Source organism: Anabrus simplex, chromosome 7 (genome assembly GCF_040414725.1).
Source record: "Anabrus simplex isolate iqAnaSimp1 chromosome 7, ASM4041472v1, whole genome shotgun sequence".
NCBI lineage: Eukaryota > Metazoa > Arthropoda > Insecta > Orthoptera > Tettigoniidae > Anabrus > Anabrus simplex.
Genome location: NC_090271.1, coordinates 335,334,562 through 335,355,182, shown reverse-complemented (window position 1 = coordinate 335,355,182; position 20,621 = coordinate 335,334,562). Strand labels below are relative to the sequence as shown.

Genomic DNA, 20,621 nt, shown 5'->3' with positions numbered 1-20,621 from the left:
GTTGGGAAGAACTGAGAGAAAGAAGAAGAGCTGCTCGACTAAGTGGTATGTTCCGAGCTGTCAGCGGAGAGATGGCCTGGAATGACATTAGTAGACGAATAGGTTTGAATGGCGTCTATAAAAGTAGGAAAGATCACAATATGAAGATAAAGTTGGAATTCAAGAGGAAGGGGAGTTAGGAATTGGAATAACTTACCAAGGGAGATGTTCAATAAATTTCCAATTTCTTTGAAATCATTTCGGAAAAGGCTAGGAAAGCAACAGATAGGGAATCTGCCACCTGGGCGACTGCCCTAAATGCAGATCAGTATTGATTGATTGATTGAAGAGAGTAGCATTACAAAAATGTTGCAAAGTTTGAGCTGGGAAGATTTGGGAGAAAGACGAGCTGCTCTATTAAGTGGTATGTTCCGAGCTGTCAGTGGAGAGATGGCGTGGGAGGACATCAGTAGACAAATAAGTTTGAGTAGTGTCTTTAAAAGTAGGAAAGATCGCAATATGAAGATAAAGTTGGAATTCAAGAGGACAAAATGGGGCAAATATTTGTTTATAGGAAGGGGAGTTAGGGATTGAAATAACTTACCAAGGGAGATGTTTAATAATTTTCCAATTTCTTTGCGATCATTCAAGAAAAGGCTAGGAAAACAACAGATAGGGAATCTGCCACCTGGGCGACTGCCCTAAATGCAGATCAGTAGTGATTGTAGTTGTATTTTTGTTGTAGTCTCTTTACTTCTCTGTTATAATATAGTCGATCTTTACCATTCCTTACCACATTTAAAGGTACAAACCTATTTTCACATTCCTCAACAATTGCTTTAAACCCATCCCTGAGTCTGTTTATATTCTTATTTACCATTTTCCACTGATCATAGTTACCTTTTAAAAACTCCCTCATGCTTGTTTTACCAGCCATATGGTACTGCCTAATAGTCCTAATTTTAAAACCTTCCTTTCTTTCACATTTATTTTTAACTACCACAAAAACTGCTTCATGATCACTAACGCCATCTATTACTTCAGTTTCTCTATAGAGCTCATCTGGTTTTACCAGCACCACATCCAAAATATTCTTCCCTCTAGTTGGTTCCATCACTTTCTGAATCAGCTGTCCTTCCCATATTAACTTATTTGCCATTTGTTGATCATACTTCCTGTAGTTCACATTACCTTCCCAATTAACATTTGGTAAATTGAGATCACCCACTACAATCATGTTCCTTCCTTATTGTTTCCCACATAGCTGATTATCTTATCAAATAATTCTGAATTAGAGTCAGCGCTACCCATTCCCGGTCTGTACACTCCAGAGACATCAAGTTGCCTATTATCGTTAGAGATGAGCCTTACACCTTGAATTTTGTTTTTTTATGAACATAGTTCATATATCTACCAAATTGCTTAATTCTATTCCTGTTTGAATAAATACTTCTACAGTTGAACACTATCAAATTTATAACATTCTTACTTGACTTTCAACTCCTTATAATCTTTTCACTGCTCCCTAGTCCATCCTGTTTCCCTGAATGTATCTCCCTATAATCCTTCTAATCAAATCTCCAAACTTATATGTCCCACTGCTGTTCAAGTGAAGGCCACCTGAGCGCAGATCCCTATCTACTTTCCATCTATTAGGATCTACAAATCCACTCCCTGTTTACCACATGCCTACTCCACTGTCACATTTAAATCCATGGTCACACTCCAGCCAGTATCCCATCTACATATTATCCCATTGAAACAATATCTGCTCCCTTTAACTACTCCCATGCTGCATTAACCAAATCCAACACATCCCCAACTATGTTGGTTCCTATTCCTACTTGCCTTACATGCTGGTTCTAATGTGGAAAACTACCACCTACTCTTTACCCTCCACCTTTCCTTCTACTTTACTCAACATCTGCCTTAAACTAATTCCTGGATAACACTCTACCCTGGTTCCCTTTCCTCCGCACACATTTCCCCACATGCCTAACAACAGAGTCTCCCATGACCAGACCCTTAACCCCACCACATCATTTGATTCCCTCCCCTCCTGATTCTCCCTACTTGTCCTGATGCATGCAGGACCTACTTCCTCCTCCCTTTTCTATCTCCCCCTTGACTCTGTTCTACCTCCCTTATACTACATTCTACTCTACATTTCCTTTCCTCCTAGTTCTCCCCTCCTCTGCAGCAGTTTCTTCTGTATCATTCCTCTGTTCTTCTACCTGCAGTGACTCATACCAGTTTCTCACCAATGCCTATCCTGAATTCTTTTTTCACCAGAATGAATACTCCCCCTCCTACCATCCCTATCCTATCTCTACAATATACACTCTAGTTCTGTGAGAAAATTTCTGCATCCATTATATCATTTCTCAGCCATGATTCATCTCCTATTACAATATCTGGTAAGTATATATCTATTAAATTACTCAATTCTATTCCTTTCTTTACAATACCTCTACAGTTCAACACTAACAGTTTTATGTCATCCCTACTTGACTTCCAGTTGCCTGTTCCCTTATCACCGCTCCCTAGGCCACCCCGTTTCCCTGAATGTACCTCCCTATGAACCTTCTAAACAAATTTCCTAACTTATATGTACCACTGCGTTTTAAGTGAAGGCCATCTGAGCGCAGATCCCTATCTTCTACCCACCCATTAGGATCTAGAAATCTCACTTCCAGTTTCCCAACATACCCACTCCTCAGTCTCACTTAAATCCCCAATCACCTTCCAGTCAGTATCCCTCCTACACTGTATTCCACTGATAACAATCTCTGCTTAAACTTTACCCGTGCTGTATTTACCAGATCCCACACATCCCCAACTATGTTGATACTTATGCCTGCTTATCTTACATTGTTAGTACCAACGTGAAACACTACCACCTTCTCCTTTGCCTCCTCCTTCTCTTCTACTTTCCTCAACATCTGCCTTAACCCAATTCCTGAATAACACTCTACCCTGGTTCCCTTTCTTCCATACACTTTCCCCACATGTCTAACGATGGAATCCCCCATGACCAGAGCCTCAACCCTGCCCACCTCATTTGATCTCCTCCTCTTCTGGTTAGTCCTATCTTTTCTCACAGCTACAGAAGCTACTTCCTCCTCCCTTTTCTCCCTCACATGACCCTGTTCCACCTTTCTCTTTCCTACCTTTTCCCTTCCTCCTACTTCCACACTTCTCAGCAACAGTTACCTGTTCCTCATCTTCCCTCGGTTGTTCTACCTGCAGTGACTCATACCGATTTCTCACAGACAACTGTCCTGAATTCTGATCCTGAATGGAGCCCTTAGCCTGAAATCTCCTTCCCCTTAAAACTTTAGACCACCTGTCTTCTACAATTCCCCCTTTCCTTCCCATCCCTCTTTTACTCCTACTGTATCCTGTACATTGTTTGAGGGAGGCCTACTTTCCTTCCTGTCCTCTGAGAGAATCCTAATCATCTCCCTCAAGAAAAAAATTGTTAGCATAAATTGTATAATTATTATAGGAAAAATTTATTTTCTTGTTAATATAATATTTAGTGCTTGACAATAATGTATTTTAGTGTACCATTTGCCACCAAGGTAGACACCTCATTTGCAAATAAAGAGATTTTGATTTGATTTTGATTTGATGTTATCACTAAATACAGAGCTCTTGGAACAGCCAACCACTCACCAGCGCATCCAACAATTCAAGAAAATCACAAGATCATTTTTTGTGTTGAATATGTACTGGTGCATTTCGATCATGAACACGAGATGGTGGCAGTCGAGTGGTTAGCATTCAAGCCCAGTAATTGCTGAATCGAGTCCCGCTCATTGATTTTTTCCTTTCAGCACTGGGCATATTCTTTCATATAATATTACAATTCAAAGGTAATATAATGAAGAATATGTGTATTTGCATGAACTGTTATTGAATTTCCAATGTTATTTGGCTGTTTACTAATTTTTGTCATTACAAAAAAAATATTATTTATAATTATCAACAGGTGTATGACCAGATGCATAACATTTTCTTGAAAATGTATGCCTGTCATGATTTGTGAAATCCCTCATACCTGACAGTGAAATTGGGTAAGGTACCCAGAACTGCTTTGCACCTGGATGTTTTGACCTGTAATATATATGAAAGAATATGAGCAGCATTGATTTAAAAAAAAAAAGAACGATGAGTGTGCTTCAAATTATGTTGCCCTAATGGACAACTGAAAGTGTTTGAAGATAATCCATGATCTGAACGTCGTGGCCTCCCCTCGTCAGACATAAAATTACACAGTTTTACTACAAAATTTCTACTTTACCATAACAAAAATACAGAGTACCATCAACAGCTGACCGCTGTGGGTGCATCAACAATGGGCACATAACCACATCCTGAGACTGAAAGAATGTTGGCCAATGACATAGGAATGGTAATATTATTACCAGAGCCCTGTAATGTTCTATTTCCAACATACAATAGTACTTCACTGTAATCCTCTTCTCCTCAACTGCCAAGATGCACATCCAAGGTGGTTGTGAGAAAGAGCCTCTCAATTGACAGTATTGTTTGATGCTGGACATGAGAGGCCTGACAGGAAATGGTCACATGTGAGAGTTAACAATTTGAAGTGGCAAAGGTGACAGTTCCAATTCTACTGTTACTACTTCTTCCTCCGTCACCCGGGTCAGGCCGTGAATCATTGATCTCCATCCACTTTCCTGGAGACATGAGAGATGCGTATCACTTCTGGACTACTCCTTAGCACTTTGTTCCGATCCACTTCGATGTTTCATATAGGCTATTAACCCGATGGGCTCGTCACACCCAAAGACATTTTTTACCTAACTGCCAGGTTTCAGTGGCATTTCCTCCACTGGGGGACCAGTACCCAACTAAAGGAGCTCCTCTGCCCAAAGCTGTTGGCCCCTTTAGAGAGTCGGGTTATTTACCACTGGCTGCAGTCAACTCATCCCAGAGCAGATAACCCTACTTCTGTGACTATTCAGTAGAACCATTTTACTTACCCTAGTCCAGTGGTTGGATGTCAACACACAAACCAAAGAGAGAGAGAGAGAGAGAGAGAGAGAGGTTCATTGTTTTTGTGCAACTTGTCTGGAATTATAATCTAGAACTGTCAAAACTCTCATGCTTATTTATGTATCTCATTCCATTTCCCTCTTCTCTCACTTACATATCTCGAAAGGGTCACAAGCTGGGAACTGGATACAAGGATTTCTTCAGCGAATCTTGCCTACACAATGTTCACTCTCATCCCTGCTATTACGAGGGCGAATCAAAAAGTAAGTTACGCTAGCTCGCTGTGAAAGCACGCTGTGTTTCATGACCGTGGTCAATGCGGAGCAAGCTACAGTAACTGCTGACATGTCCAATAGGAACATTGCTGTGGTATCCTGTTATGTTGCATGTGCAAAGCGGGCTGGGATCAATGGCGCATCAGCTGGATGTTCACTCCAAATTGGAGGTGCGTGCAATGATCAGATTTCTACGGGATAAACAGCTCAATTGCACAGACATTCATGCTGTATATGGTGAACGTGCAATTTCTCACCCAGGTATTGTAAAGTGGCGTAAGCAATTTGATGTCGGACGTATAAATTTCATGGATGAATATTGCGTAGGCAGGCCCACAATGTCCAGTACTGTTGCAAATGTTGACAATGTGGATGGGATCATTAGAGAGAACCGGCTCATAACACTGCAGGAAATTGCCAGCATGCTGTACATTTCATATGGCAGTGTGTTCTCCATTGTTCACCAGCACCTTGGATTAAACTGTGTCAAAGATGGGTCCCACGCCTGCTCACCAATGTTCATAAGAGACAACGTTTCCGGTCATCACTGGTATTTTTGCTACGCTATGCTGTGGAGGGCAACAAGTTTTGGCGTCAAATCATCACAGGAGATGAAACGTGGGTCCACCACTTCACACCCTGAAACAAAGAGAACATCAATGGAATGGGTGCACACCACATCACCCCCACAAAAGAAGGCCAAGGTCCAACCTTCAGCAGGAAAGGTAATGGTGACAGTGTTCTTTGACATAGAGGGTGTGGTGCACGTGGAATTTATGCCGAAAGGCACAACAATCGACTCGGATTCGTACTGTCAAACAATGAACCAGTTGCGTAAGGCTATTAAAGAAAAACAGTGGGAAAAATTGAGCGCCGGTGTGATTTTGTTTCACAATAATGCAACACCTCACACGGCCCACCAAACGTCTGATTTGCTGCAGTGATTCAAGTGGGAGGTATGGCAACATCCTCCATACAGTCCAGACTTAGCACCATCCGATTATCATGTGTTTGGTAAACTGAAAAAGGATCTCGATGGACGACGATTCCGAAATGATGAGGAGGTAAAAGCAGCTGTCTCCAGTTCGTTACATAGTGCTGGAGATCAATCAGTCACTACTGATGTGCATTTAGTGCAGTTGCCCAGGTGGCAGATTGATTTCTACGCGTCCGGAATTGAAAAGTTGGTTGACTGTTCTGAGAAATGTTTACAGTCTCTGGGGGACTTACATCGCATGTTGCCTATGTGTAGGTGGTTTCATAAATGGCCATAACTTGGAAGTGTAACTTACTTTTTGATTCACCCTTGTACAACTGTCAGTGTCTGACAGAAGTCTCTTACATGTCATATAGACATCTGTTTACAGCCCACTTTGGATCAGACAATACATTGAAGTATCAGGAACAGTTAACCTATCTACTGTGAAGAAAATGTATGAGGCATGGAAGACCAGTATTTACTGTTCCTGCTTTCTATGTTACAAACGGTTCTTCAGTGACATTACCAATGGTAGGATGCAGGAAACAGATTAAAAATCATAAATATTTCCATTATTATTCAGCGTAGAATCTGTACTCTGCATTAGGTCAGAAACGACGTTTTCTACCATTCTTTCTATGTGGCATATATGTATAGGATGAGTATTATGGAGATACTTGAGGCCTAAACCACCATTTTACCTAGCGTGAATAAAATTGTTTATAGCGTAGACTGTAGTGCCTTATCTCCTGATCTTTCTTTTTCTTTCTTTCTTGAGGAGGTTGCTTTGGGATTAAGTATGCTGTTTCCCAGTCACAAGTCCTACTTAATATTTCACTTGAGTCACTTTACGATACACTCACATCATTAATAACCGTTTTAGACACAAGTATACTTGGTTATATGTAATAGGAAAAAACACTATTCTGTCCTTCGTGAGTAGAGCCATACAAAATATTACACTTTATGAACTTTTAGAATACACAGGTATCCTAATGGTCTTTGGCAAAACAAAACTAAAAACACTTAACTAGTTGTAACAAGAATGAAACGCTAGGGTCGTGATACACTCTCCGGGAACGTATAGAAGTGCCACTTCTCTGCATTCCGGAAAAACAACTGAATTTCTAAAGCGTAATTACAATTTGATTTGAGTGTTGTCAACATACTCGTTAAGAATAGTGATGATGTGTGGCGAAGGTTGTGATAGCAAAACTGAAAGTCAAGTAGGCAAAGGTACGTGTAATCTAATTAATTTCCGCATTAAAATTTCCTGATGTCGTGCGTATTGGGGGCATTGGAAAAATAAGTGGTCGCTGTCTCCATAATTATGTCCACAGGAACAAGCTGAGTCATTCGTGATATGAAAACGGTGTAGGTACACAGGGGTTAGCGAATGATTAAAACGTAATCTAATAATGTTAGTAATGTGACGTTGCGTGTACTTACCGTTTGCAAACCACGGTTGTATTGGGATGTTAGGTTGCAATTGATAATAGTATTGTCCTTTCATACCAGCTGATAGACGCCATTGTGTGTGCCATGCAAGCTGAGCTTCATGTTTAATACGTGGGAAGAAATCGGAGACCAGAATTTTTATTTGTAATAAATGGGTGGTATCTGCACTTGCTTCTTTGGCTGCTAAATCGGCTATATTGTTACCTACGTGCTGACTATGCCCTTTTATCCATAATAACGTTATAAAAAAGCCAGACATCTCGAGTTGAAAAAGAAGATATTTAACTTCGTATACACACGTATTTTGACTTTGGGAGAAAGATTGTAGAGCTTGTAGTACACTTTGGGAATCACTGAAAATATTTATTTTTCTGTAATTCAAGTGCTGGACATATAAAAGAGCTTGGTATATGGCATATAGTTCTGCTGTAAAAATGGTTAAACTATTTGGCAACGGATATTTAAAGCTAGTCTGTGTTTGTGGATCAAAAAATGCTGCTCCAACTCCAGTACACGATTTTGAACCATCGGTAAAAAGATGATAATCTATAGAATTTATTAAACCTTTAAATTTCTTATGAGCAGGTGGTTTGAGGGTAGGTGCACGAATAGATTGATTCAACGAGCCAGAAGGCACAATAATAATAGATGGACGGAATATCTGAATATCATAGATATATGAGTACATATTCAAGCGTGGTGTTCGTAGAATGGCCTTGGGAATATGTTGCATTTCAACGTATGCCATATATATTGTGGGGTGTTGATGATTATTAGGGGGACGCTGTTGGTAATATTCATGTAATAATTTTAATTTAGGGAATATAATGGAGTTCGATCAACTAATATGGTTGAGTAAAATTTTTTCAAAATTTTTAACCTTCGAATATGAAGCGGTTCTTCTGAAGTTTGGTTGGTGTTGTTCTGAGGGCATGCACACTGATACGTAATGCAGAAAATTGTAATCGATCCAATGCTAATAGACTTTGTTTAGAAGCTAAATCAATTATATGTGCACTGTAATCAAGAGTGGAACGAATGGTTGCACGGTATAGCTGTAATGCTGACAAGGGATCAGCACCCCATGTACGTTTCGTTACTGTTCGTAATATATTAATGTATCAATCAGATTTTCTAATTAAAGACTGTATTTGAGGATGCCATGTTAGCCTTTGGTCTATATAAATGCCTAAATATAAATGTTGTGGGACAAAGGGGATGTTATAATCATCGAAAGTAATAGGACTTCTATCAAAAACTCTTTTGTTAGTGAAAATCATCACCGCACACTTAGGTAAGGAAAGAGAAAGTCCATGGGTTGTTAGCCACCAAAAAACTAGACTCAAAACATGGGATATTGTGGCTCTACAATTGTCAATGTTGTGGTGTGAACAATAAAGTACATAATCATCTGCATAGGCTAGAATTCGGGCATACGGTGTTACAATAGATTCTAGATCTTTCATATAGAGAGAAAACAAAATTCCGCTTAGTATTGATCCCTGTGGCAATCCCTGTGATGTGAACCGGCTATCAATTTTATGTTGAGTTGATTTAATTGTTAAACTACGATTGGTGAATAATTGGTTTAAAATAGAAATGAATCTGATGGGAAATCCATAGGTAGATAACTTCTCCCATAGGATATGTAATAAAACGGCTTCATAAGCGCCTTTTATATCCAAGAAAATTGCAATAGTAGATTGCTTCCGCCATTTTGCTAATAAAATATTGAGAAGTAATATAATAATAGGTTCCTGCATACTATGACCACGCATAAAAGCGAATTGGTACTTAGGTAATAACGAATAATATTCCAATATCCACACCATTCTTTTCATTAGGATTTTACAGAAAATTTTTCAGATACATGATCCCATTACAATTCCGCGAAAATTGTCAGGTAGAGTGGGTTGTTTGGTGGGCTTTAAAATGGGAGTTATAAAAAAATTGTTCCATTGCATTGGTACTTGTAGTGTCTCAAAAATGCCATTGTAATATTGTGTAAGTCGATATGGGCTTGGGAAGGCAGTGCCTTTAGCATAAGATACGTGATTGCATCAGGTCCTGGAGAGGAACTATTAACATTATATAGGACAGATTGAAGTTCATTATATGTGATTGGTTTTAATAATAAATTAAAATGACAAGAATCACCCACAGGGGAGGGTATAAAAGGGGGATTTACTGATACTGGGGCGAGAGTGTGCAGAAAGTCCTCTAAAACTTGTCGAGGAAATGAAAAGTTAGCTTGATATTGAAACGTTCTTGTTATCATGCAAATGACATTCCAGAATTTTGCGGCCGGTAGCTGTGGAGTTAAAGTAGAAATGAAAGATTGCCATGCCTTACGTTTCTTGGTGTTAAAAACTAGCTTTGTTTTTGCTATATAATTACATAATTGGAAGTAATGATGTTGTGTCATAGATCGACGATATTGTTTAAATAATTGTTTTCTCTTAATAATGAGGTCATGGCATTCTTTATCCCACCATTTTATTTTGTACTCCGGGGGAGGGCTCATTACCTTAAGAGGTCTGCACAGATGGAACATATTTAAATAATGAGTTAAATAGGGAATCAAGGTTGAAAAGGTGATAGATGTAGCGTGTTCGTGCTGTAGAATATGATTGATATATGATTGATATATGCTTGATAAGTTTGAATATTGAAATTTTTATAGGAACGTACATTACTTACGATTGAAGGGGCATTATAGCTGCAGGTTGTTGGGTTATTACCATAGGTTATGATGATTGGAAAGTGGTCACTGGTGTAAGTGTCTGATAATGTGTGCCAAGTGGTAATAGGAACCATGTTTGTACGGCATAACGTAAGGTCCACAGCACTTGGTGGGGATCCAGGCGGTGTAAAACGTGTTGGTGAGCCATAATTTAAAATAAAAAGGATATGATGATTTGACATAACAAGTAAATTTGATCCCTTTATCATGTCCATTGCACACCCCCACTCGGTGTGGTGACAATTGCAGTCGCCGACAATGAAAAGGTGCTGGAATTGTGCAAATTGATCGAAAAATTGTGACCATTGACTTCGAGTAACATAAATTTGAGGGGGACAGTATATACTGTATTCATAAAACAAATATTATGGTGTACTATCCCTACCACATCTCCTGATCTTAAATACCTCTTCATTCAGTTCTATTCAGCCATTTTCTCCTGATACATGAGCAAAAAGTCAGACATAATGGAATTTAAAAATTGTATTTACTTCTTATTCTGGACATAACCAACATACAAATACCAATATTTTTAAATTCTTACCAAAGTACAGACAGAACTCTTATTTATTTTATAAAGATTTTGCATTTCTTTCAATTTTTCTTATTAATTTAAGTTATTATTTTTAATTATTTTTACTATTAATTTTAAAACTATTTGTCTTAGAAAGTATATTCACCATCCTTGGGTATGATGCCAAAGAAGAAAGAATTGCCTAGGGTTTACTCAAACTTGGAAATAAAAAGTACTATTTCCTGTATATAGTTCACATGTCCTCCTCTGTGAACCATGTGACCTTGCCGCGGTGGGGAGGCTTGCGTGTCCCAATGATGCAGATAGCCGAGCCGCAGGTGCAACCATATCGGATGGGTATCTGTTGAGAGACCAGACTAACGAATGGTTCATCGAAAGGGCGGTAGCAGCCTTTCGGTAGTTGCAAGGGCGGCAGTCTGGATGATTGACTGATACGGCCTTGTAATAATACTCAACATGGCTTAGCTGTGTTAATACTGCAACACGGCTGAAAGCAATGGGAAACTACAGCCCTAACTACCTCCCGAGGACATGCAGCTCTCTCTGTATGAATGATGTACGGATGATGGCTTCCTCCCGGGTAAAATATTCCGGAGGTAAACTAGTCCCCCATTTGGATCTCCGGGTGGAGACTACACGAGAGGGGGCGATCATCAGGAAGATGGATACTGACATTCTGCGAGTCGGAGCGTTGAATGTTAGAAGTTTGAATCGTTGTGGTAGGTTAGAGAACCTGAAAAGGGAGATGGATAGGCTAAAGTTAGATGTAGTTGGTATAAGTGAAGTACGTTGGCAGGAAGAACAAGATTTTTGGTCAGGCGACTACCGAATTATCAACACAAAATCAAACAGGGGAAATGCAGGAGTTGGTTTAATAATGAATAAGAAAATAGGGCAGCGGGTAAGCTACTACGACCAGCATAGTGAAAGAAATAATTGTCATCAAGATAGACACCAAACCAATGCCCACCACAATAGTGCAGGTCTATATGCCTACTAGTTCAGCGGATGATGAAGAAATCGAAAGAATATATGAGGAGATATAAGATTTAATACAATATGTCAAAGGTGACGAGAATCTAATTTTGATGGGAGACTGGAATGCAGTGGTAGGCCAAGAAAGAGAAGGTAATACAGTAGGAGAATTTGGATTGGGACAAAGGAATGAAAGAGGAAGTCGGCTGGTTGAATTCTGCACTGATCATAATTTAGTCCTTGCCAATACTTGGTTCAAACACCACAAACGACGGCTGTATACGTGGATGAGACCTGGAGACACTGGAAGGTATCAAATAGACTTCATTATGATTAGGCAGAGATTCAGAAACCAGGTGTTGGATTGCAAAACTTTCCCAGGAGCAGACGTGGACTCTGACCATAACTTGTTGGTCATGAAATGCCATCTGAAGATGAAGAAATTGAAGAAAGGAACAAATGCAAAAAGATGGGATCTAGACAAGTTGAAAGAAAAGAGTGTGATGGATTGTTGCAAGGAACATGTTGCACAAGGACTAAATGAAAAGGCTGAAGGAAACACAAGGAGAGTCATGAAAAATGAAGTCAGTAGGGCTGCTGAAGAGATGTTAGGAAGGAAGAAAAGATCAACTAAGAATCAGTGGATAACTCAGGAGATACTAGACCTGATTGATGAACGACGAAAATACAAGAATGCTAGAAATGAAGAGGGCAGAAAAGAATACAGGCGATTAAAGAATGAAGTGGATAGAAAGTGCAAGGTAGCTAAGGAAAAATGGCTGAAGGAGAAGTGCAAGGATGCCGAAGGTTGTATGGTCCTAGGAAAGGTAGATGCTGCATATAGGAAAATTAAGGAAACCTTTGGAGAAAGGAAATCTAGATGTATGAATATTAAGACCACAGATGGAAAGCCACTTCTAGGGAAAGAAGATAAAGCAGAAAGATGGCAAGAATATATCCAACAGTTGTATCAAGGTAAAGATGTAGATAACTTGGTTCTGGAACAAGAAGAGGCTGTTGTTGCTGATGAAATGGGAGACCAAATTTTGAGGTCAGATTTTGACAGAGCTGTGAGAGACCTAAATAGGAACAAGGCACCTGGAATTGATGACATTCCCCCTAAATTACTGACTGTCTTAGGAGAAACCAGCATGGAAAGGTTATTTCATTTAGTGTGCAAGATGTATGAGACAGGAGAAGTCCCATCCAATTTTCGGAAGAATGTTGTTATACCTATTCCCAAGAAAGCCGGTGCTGACAGGTGTGAAAACTACCGCACCATTAGTTTAGTATCTCATGCCTGCAAAATTTTAACACGTATTATTTACAGAAGAATGGAAAAACAAGTTGAAGCTGAGTTGGGAGAAGATCAATTTGGCTTCAGAAGAAATGTAGGCACACGTGAAGCAATACTGACTTTACGTCTGATCTTAGAGGATCGAATCAAGAAGGACAAGCCCACGTACATGGCATTCGTAGATCTAGAAAAGGCATTCGATAATGTTGATTGGAACAAGCTATTTATGATTCTGAAGATGATAGGGATCAGATACCGAGAACGAAGAATTATCTACAATCTGTATAAAAATCAGTCTGCAGTGATAAGAATCGAGGGCTTTGAAAAAGAAGCAGCAATCCAGAAAGGAGTGAGGCAAGGCTGCAGTTTGTCCCCTCGGCTTTTCAATGTTTACATAGAACAGGCAGTAAAGGAAATCAAAGAGAAATTTGGAAAGGGAATCACCGTCCAAGGAGAGGAAATCAAAACCTTGAGATTTGCCGATGATATTGTTATTTTATCTGAGACTGCAGAAGATCTCGAGAAGTTGCTGAATGGTATGGATGAAGTCTTGGGTAAGGAGTACAAGATGAAAATAAATAAGTCCAAAACAAAAGTAATGGAGTGCAGTCGAACGAAGGCAGGTGATGTAGGAAATATTAGATTAGGAAATGAAGTCTTAAAGGAAGTAGATGAATAATTTTACTTGGGTAGTAAAATAACTAACGATGGTAGAAGTAAGGAGGACATAAAATGCAGACTAGCACAAGCAAGGAAGAGCTTTCTTAAGAAAAGAAATTTGCTCACTTCAAACATTGATATCGGAATTAAAAAGATGTTTTTGAAGACTTTCGTATGGAGTGTGGCATTGTATGGAAGTGAAACATGGACGATAACTAGCTCAGAAAGAAAGAGAATAGAAGCTTTTGAAATGTGGTGTTACAGAAGAATGCTGAAGGTGAGATGGATAGATCGAATCACGAATGAAGAGATACTGAATCGAATTGGTGAGAAGAGATCGATTTGGCTAAATTTGACGAAAAGAAGAGATAGAATGATAGGACACATCTTAAGACACCCAGGACTTGTTCAGTTGGTCTTGAAGGAAGTGTAGGTGGTAAGAACGGTAGGGGTAGACCAAGGTATGAATATGACAAGCAGATTAGAGCAGATGTAGGATGCAATAGTTACGTAGAAATGAAAAGGTTAGCACAGGATAGAGTGGCATGGAGAGCTGCATCAAACCAGTCTATGGACTGATGACTCAAACAACAACAGTTCACATGTTTGAAAAATGAATTAGCAGTGATCATTTCTTTACAAATATCATTTTAGTTGCTAGAAGTACTGAGTAAAACTAAATGTTAAGAACATTTAAGCTCTTTAGTAGCCTTTTCCAATCATGAAATTACCAGCATTTTGCCCCTGTGTAGCAGTGGGCTCATCAGTTGGATTGCTACACCTTTCCAAGATGCTGGCAGCTAGGCACCACTGCAAGCCTCTTATGTAGGACAATGCAGTGACAGTGCACTAGGGGAAGCATGTCTCTCCACTTGTATAAATGCCTGCCTTTGGCCTTTATATAAGAAGTAAGATTCCTAGAAGGAAACAATAATTTAATTTTGTTGAAAACATTTATGTTATTTAGGCCTTTCCAGTCGTGAAATTACCAGTGTTTCGCTCCAGTGTAGCACTGCTTGCAGTGGTCTCTCAATGGTGCACTAGCAGCCAGAGTCTTGAAAAGGTGTAACAATCCAACTGATGAGCCCACTGCTACACTGGGGCAAAACTCTGGTAATTTCACAACTGAAAAACCTTAAAGAGCTTAAATGCTTTTAACATTTGCAATTGATAAAATTAAATTATGGTTTCCTTGTAGGAACCTTATTTTTTTACATAAAAGTAAATGTAGTTTGTTGCTCTAGGTTTCAGTCAGAATATTATGGATTGAATTCATTTATTAAACAGGCCTTAGAAAATAGCTTATCAGGAAGTGGTCATTTCTAAACAAGAAATGTGAAAAGATGGATGCCGTTACGAATTGAACATAATTTCCTTTTTGTTCTTCATGTTGGGATAACATCTCTTTACTGGAACAGCCATAGTTCAAAAGCGTTCATTTTCCCAATTACGGTATGTTTGGGAAGTTCTATCAGGTAAAGATGAAATATCATTTACTACGCTGTAACATATGACTAGTTTCCATTGTAAAAGTTCCAAATCTTACAATGCCTTGCAGTGGCCATAATCATGTGGGCTCAAGTGAGAAAGGTTCTGAATTAATTTAAATACTTCCAGAGATTCACCATTCTCCTGACTCTACAGTCAGCAAAAACTTGTGGAAATCTTCTTTACTACTGGCACTTATCTTTTCCTGTTTGTCCACAGCTGCAGAATATCACCTACTTGTGGCTAACAGTACTCATGAAATCCTAACAGCACTTCCTAAAGCTCTGGAAACAACTCCTAAAGAGGTCAACAACATGGAGAGGATAGCTATCCCTGTGCCTGCGTTGTCGTACCTCGCTCTTCGGGTCAAGGGGAGGACAGGGTTGCTTAGCAATATTTCAAATATTATTAAAGTGATATCTCCTGATTACAATAATAACGGAAACATTTGGACTGTAAAAAACATTGAAACTGGAGAAGAACTGGTGGAGACAATAACAACTACTGATGATACGAGTGATACAAAATCACAAACTAAAGTAGAGCATGGAAATGGGACAAGTACAATGACTGAGGAACAAAGTGTTTCAATCACAATAATTGTAGTTATTATATCTTTAATAAGTATTTTGTTAGTATTACTTATCGTAGGAGCATTACTGCTACGAAGGAATAGAGAGGCTAAATACAAAGTGATGAGTTTAAACACTACGAGGAGACTTTTGATCAATAAAGATTTGAGAATTATACCAGATTAAGTAACACTAAACTGGTTCTGAGAGGACTAGTCAGAAATTTTAAAGTATTGTCATGTTACAAGTGCCAAAAATTTAAAAGAAATTAAAAAAGTGAGAGGAAAGGAAAATGCCGGTTGGTGCCAAAATTCAAACTTTGAATCTCCAAACAATGACATGGTCACCATCTTATTTCCCTTTCCTGGAAACTACTTTATTGTCAGTTATCGATGAATGCTACACAGCAGAAGTGCATTCTGGGACTTACTAAAGGACATATGCAAATGTAGGATAAAATATCATTTCTTAATTTAGCTGTGCACCTACAGAGTAAGTGTTTTGACAAATCAACAAAAAAAAGGAGAACATGTAAAGCAACATGGCAAATGTTAAAATATTCTGTAGGGTGGTCAAAATTCCTGAACAACCTCTCTAAGGTGTGCTAGCTTGCATCAAAGTAAGCATAATTAATATATGAATTAGGTCACATGTAGGAATACAGTAAAATGAAAGGAATATATTATTATTATTATTATTATTATTATTATTATTATTATTATTATTATTATTATTATTAAGAAGAAGAAGAAGACGAAGAAATTCGGGATCTCCCAAGCCCAATCATGGATCCACGCACCATGGAAGAAATAGTAGACACACTATTCCCTGATCATGCAGAGAAGATTGATGATGAGGCCAAGAAAAAACTAGATAATGTACCACATTTTACACCTGAAGAATTGATAACAACAATGAATTCCCTTAGAAATAAGAAAACCGAGCTCGATAGCTGCAGTCGCTTAAGTGCGGCCAGTATCCAGTATTCGGGAGATAGTAGGTTCGAACCCCACTGTCGGCAGCCCTGAAGATGGTTTTCTGTGGTTTCCCATTTTCACACCAGGCAAATGCTGGGGCTGTACCTTAATTAAGGCCACGGCCACTTCCTTCCCACTCCTAACCTTTCCTGTCCCATTGTCGCCATGTCAGTGTCAGTGCGACGTAAAGCAACTAGCAAAAAAAAAAAAAGAAATAAGAAAGCCCCTGGACCAGATGGTATTCCAGCGGAAGTACTAAAGGTGGCAGTTGAATTATGTCCTCAACTGCTGTTGAGAACGTATAATCATTGTTTGAAAGCAGGAATTTTTAGTTTTCATTGGAAAATAGCTAGATTGGTTTTGATCAGTAAAGGAAAAACTGGGGGTTACAGACCTCTATGTATGCTGGACACTGCTGGGAAAGGGTTATAGAAGCTGCTACAGCCAAGAATACTCTCAGCAGTTCATTTAGCTGGCGACTTATCTGACCGACAACATGGATTTCGCAGAGGTCACTCAACGCTAGATGCTGTGAAGGAAGTGATGAAGACAGCAGAACGAGCTCAAGTGGGTAATCATTAGTCTAGAAAGCTGACACTTCTTGTGACCCTAGATATTAAAAATGCTTTCAACTCGGCAAGATGGAGTGATATTTTGGAAGTTCTACAAAAAACATTCAAGCTACCAGAATACCTCATGTATATACTGTGAGACTATTTGAAAGATCGTACATTGTTATATGACATGGAAGATGGTCAGAGAAGAAAACGGCTCACAGCTGGGGAAGCGCAAGGCTCAATTCTTGGACCAAACCTCTGGAATATCATGAATGATGGTTTGTTATGGCTGGAGATGCCAGAAGATGTGAAACTTGTGGGTTATGCTGATGATGTGGCTGCCCTGATAGTAACCCGTAACCTAGAGCTGGCTCAATTTAAACTGAATCAGGTGATATGCAATGTTAAATAGAAGGAAGGATCCACCTTTCAATAATCCGATGTTAAGTTGAACCAAATAAAAGTTACAACCTGTTCATTTGGGACTGGTTTCAACACATTTGAAGTGTCATCATCAGCCAGTTAGCAAAGCAGTGCAAAAATTAAGTCATAAAGATCTAAAAAACAACTAACACAACACAATGAACACAGACAAAAAATTAACACTATTTCATGCCGAAGCAATTCCAGTTGATGTTCATAACATAATGATCACATGACCTAATTTTTGCACTGTTTTGCTAAACTGGCTGATGATGACACTTCAAATGTGTTGAAACCAGTCCCAAATGAATAGGTTGTAACTTTTATTTGGTTCAACTTAACATCGGAGTATTCAAAGGTGGATCCTTCCTTCTATTTAACATTGTATATTTCTCTAATTAATACGGAACAATCATGAAGTTTTTAACTTTAAATGAATCATCATCAAACGGAAATTGTCATCCTGACGAGGAAAAGGATTAATACTGTTGTACCGATGCAGATCGGTCAGATAGCCATCAAAACAACTAGGAGCACAAAATATCTTGGTGTAACGCTTGATACTAAGCTTACATATTGGGACCACATCCAACGGGTAACAGGTAAGGTAGCGAAAACCATGACTGCACTGAGTAGACTCATGGAAAATATCAAAAGGCCGAAATCTAGTAAAAGGCAGCTTCTCATGTCAACTATCAAATCGATACTTCTATATGGTTCAGAAATTTCGGCTGAATTGTTAAAAATTGCAAAATATCGGACAAAAAATTGCGGCTGTACAACGGAGAGCAGCTTTACCAATTGCATGCACATATCGTACAGTATCAGAACCTGCGATTCTAGAAGTAGTAGCAGCAGTAGCTCCTATTGACTTGTTGACTTTCAAAAGACAAGAAATTTGGCTCACACAACAAGAGCTAGGAAAGAAACGGGCAAAGGCTTTGGCTCTTAGTCGCAGAATGCAACGATGGCATACGAGATGGGAAGATGATTCTAGAGGGAAATGGACGAAGAGACTGATACCTTCTCTGGGCGTATGGGTTGGCCGAAATCATGGTGAAGTGAACTACTATCTCACACAGTTCTTGACAGATCATGGATACTTCCGGAAATTTCTTCATAGACTAGGGCTAGCAACTAGTCTGGTGTGCATATACTGTGGTGATATAGATGATTTATTATATATCTTCTTTGTGTGTGTTCAATGGCTGCCACAAAGAAGATGCAGGGAGAATTGACACCAGAAGGCATCATGTCAGTTATGCTACGAAGTCAAGAGTCTTGGGATCAGGTGGCACTCTACGTAGAAAATATTCTATGTCAGAAGAAGAAGGACCAGGATGATTATGACAGACAGTAAAGCAGAAGAAGGAAGATGAAGCACAAGATGCATTAAGCACGACATCTGTCATGAAGTAATGCGAGAGCGGTTTCCGGGGCGGAGATAAATGTCGTGGGAAACACTTGTCGCGTGTGGACCCTCACAAGCATCTTATGAAAGATTTTCCACACTCCCTTGCAAAAAAAAAAAGAAAAATATTATTATTATTAATACATCTTTATTTACTGTTTATTTGCATTAGATATTGGAAGAAAGGCATTTGAGTTTGTAAGAGTTTGTGTGTGTCTGAGATACAACATTCCTGTACATTCCAAACTATTTTTGCAGTGTATATTTTCACACTGACCTGTCATTGTGCTTTTTGTGTTATGTATTCAACTGTCTTAGTGCCTTTTCCCAAAAATGTAAGATGCTTCAAGAATAGACTCCAACATACTGTAAATTGTGGGTAAATTTCTATGTGATTTTGTCAACCCACTGTAAATTGTAGTATTAAGACATCTGAATTATTTAAGGCATGTGTAAATTTGTATATGAACGTGCTGTATTTACGATGCTAAGATGATAGTAATTGGACCACTCAATGTACTGTAAGCCATAGTGTAAAATGTTGAAATACCATATTTAAGTGAATAATACCCGCATTGCAGATTGCAATTCAGAAATATCCCAGTGGTGATGATCACTTACATAGTAAAAATTAACACTCAAATTGTGGAAAGGGTCAGTTCAATTACATATTTAGGTCTTATTCTGAACATAACTTTATGCTGGAAAGAACATGAATCCCATATAGAAGTAAGATCACTGCTGTTATAGGAGTAATGGAAAGATTACAGGACAAAGGATTAACTATGCAGCAGCTCAGATGCATTTATTTCTCACATATTCACTCACATGTAATTTACATGAATGTAATTTGGGGTTCATGTAATGGAGAAGAAATAAATGATTACTAAATACTTCAAAAAAGGGCCATAAGATTAGATTATAAATATAACTTTATGAAATGTTCCATTGATATATACAGGGTCATGAACATCTTACCTGTCAGGATGTGTAGGACATTCTCTGAAGCACTAGTCATGTACAAATTTAAAAATGGTATGGTCTCATTAAACACGAAATTAGGTACAGGAAAGACATTCATAACTATCAAAATAGGTCAATACTGTAGATCAGATATACACTGGTCATGTATCCTCTTCAAGGTATGGAATAAAACGCACAGCATTTTCTGCCACAGCATCATATAACAAATTGCTAATTGAGTTAAGGATTAAAAAATTTCACTATTTAGGAAATCAGTTTTTGTTACTTTTTACAAAAAAACATA

The 20,621-nt window shown here is 38.7% G+C and overlaps 1 protein-coding gene across 2 annotated transcripts in view; it reads left to right on the top strand.

The window, feature by feature from the left end:
- Window positions 1-19,480, top strand: part of LOC136877157 (calcium-activated chloride channel regulator 4) — a 115,804-nt gene extending 96,324 nt beyond the window's left edge. Inside the window, exons 12-13 of one of the 2 annotated variants that reach the window (XM_067150967.2) lie at window positions 5,171-5,267; window positions 15,634-15,791. In XM_067150967.2, the coding sequence (XP_067007068.2) occupies window positions 5,171-5,267; window positions 15,634-15,661 (125 nt within the window). In that variant the 3' untranslated portion in view covers window positions 15,662-15,791. Of the gene's footprint in view, window positions 1-5,170; window positions 5,268-15,633 lie in introns of both variants that reach the window. The other variant, XM_067150966.2, reaches the window with a different exon arrangement.
- Window positions 19,481-20,621: the final 1,141 nt, after the last annotated feature.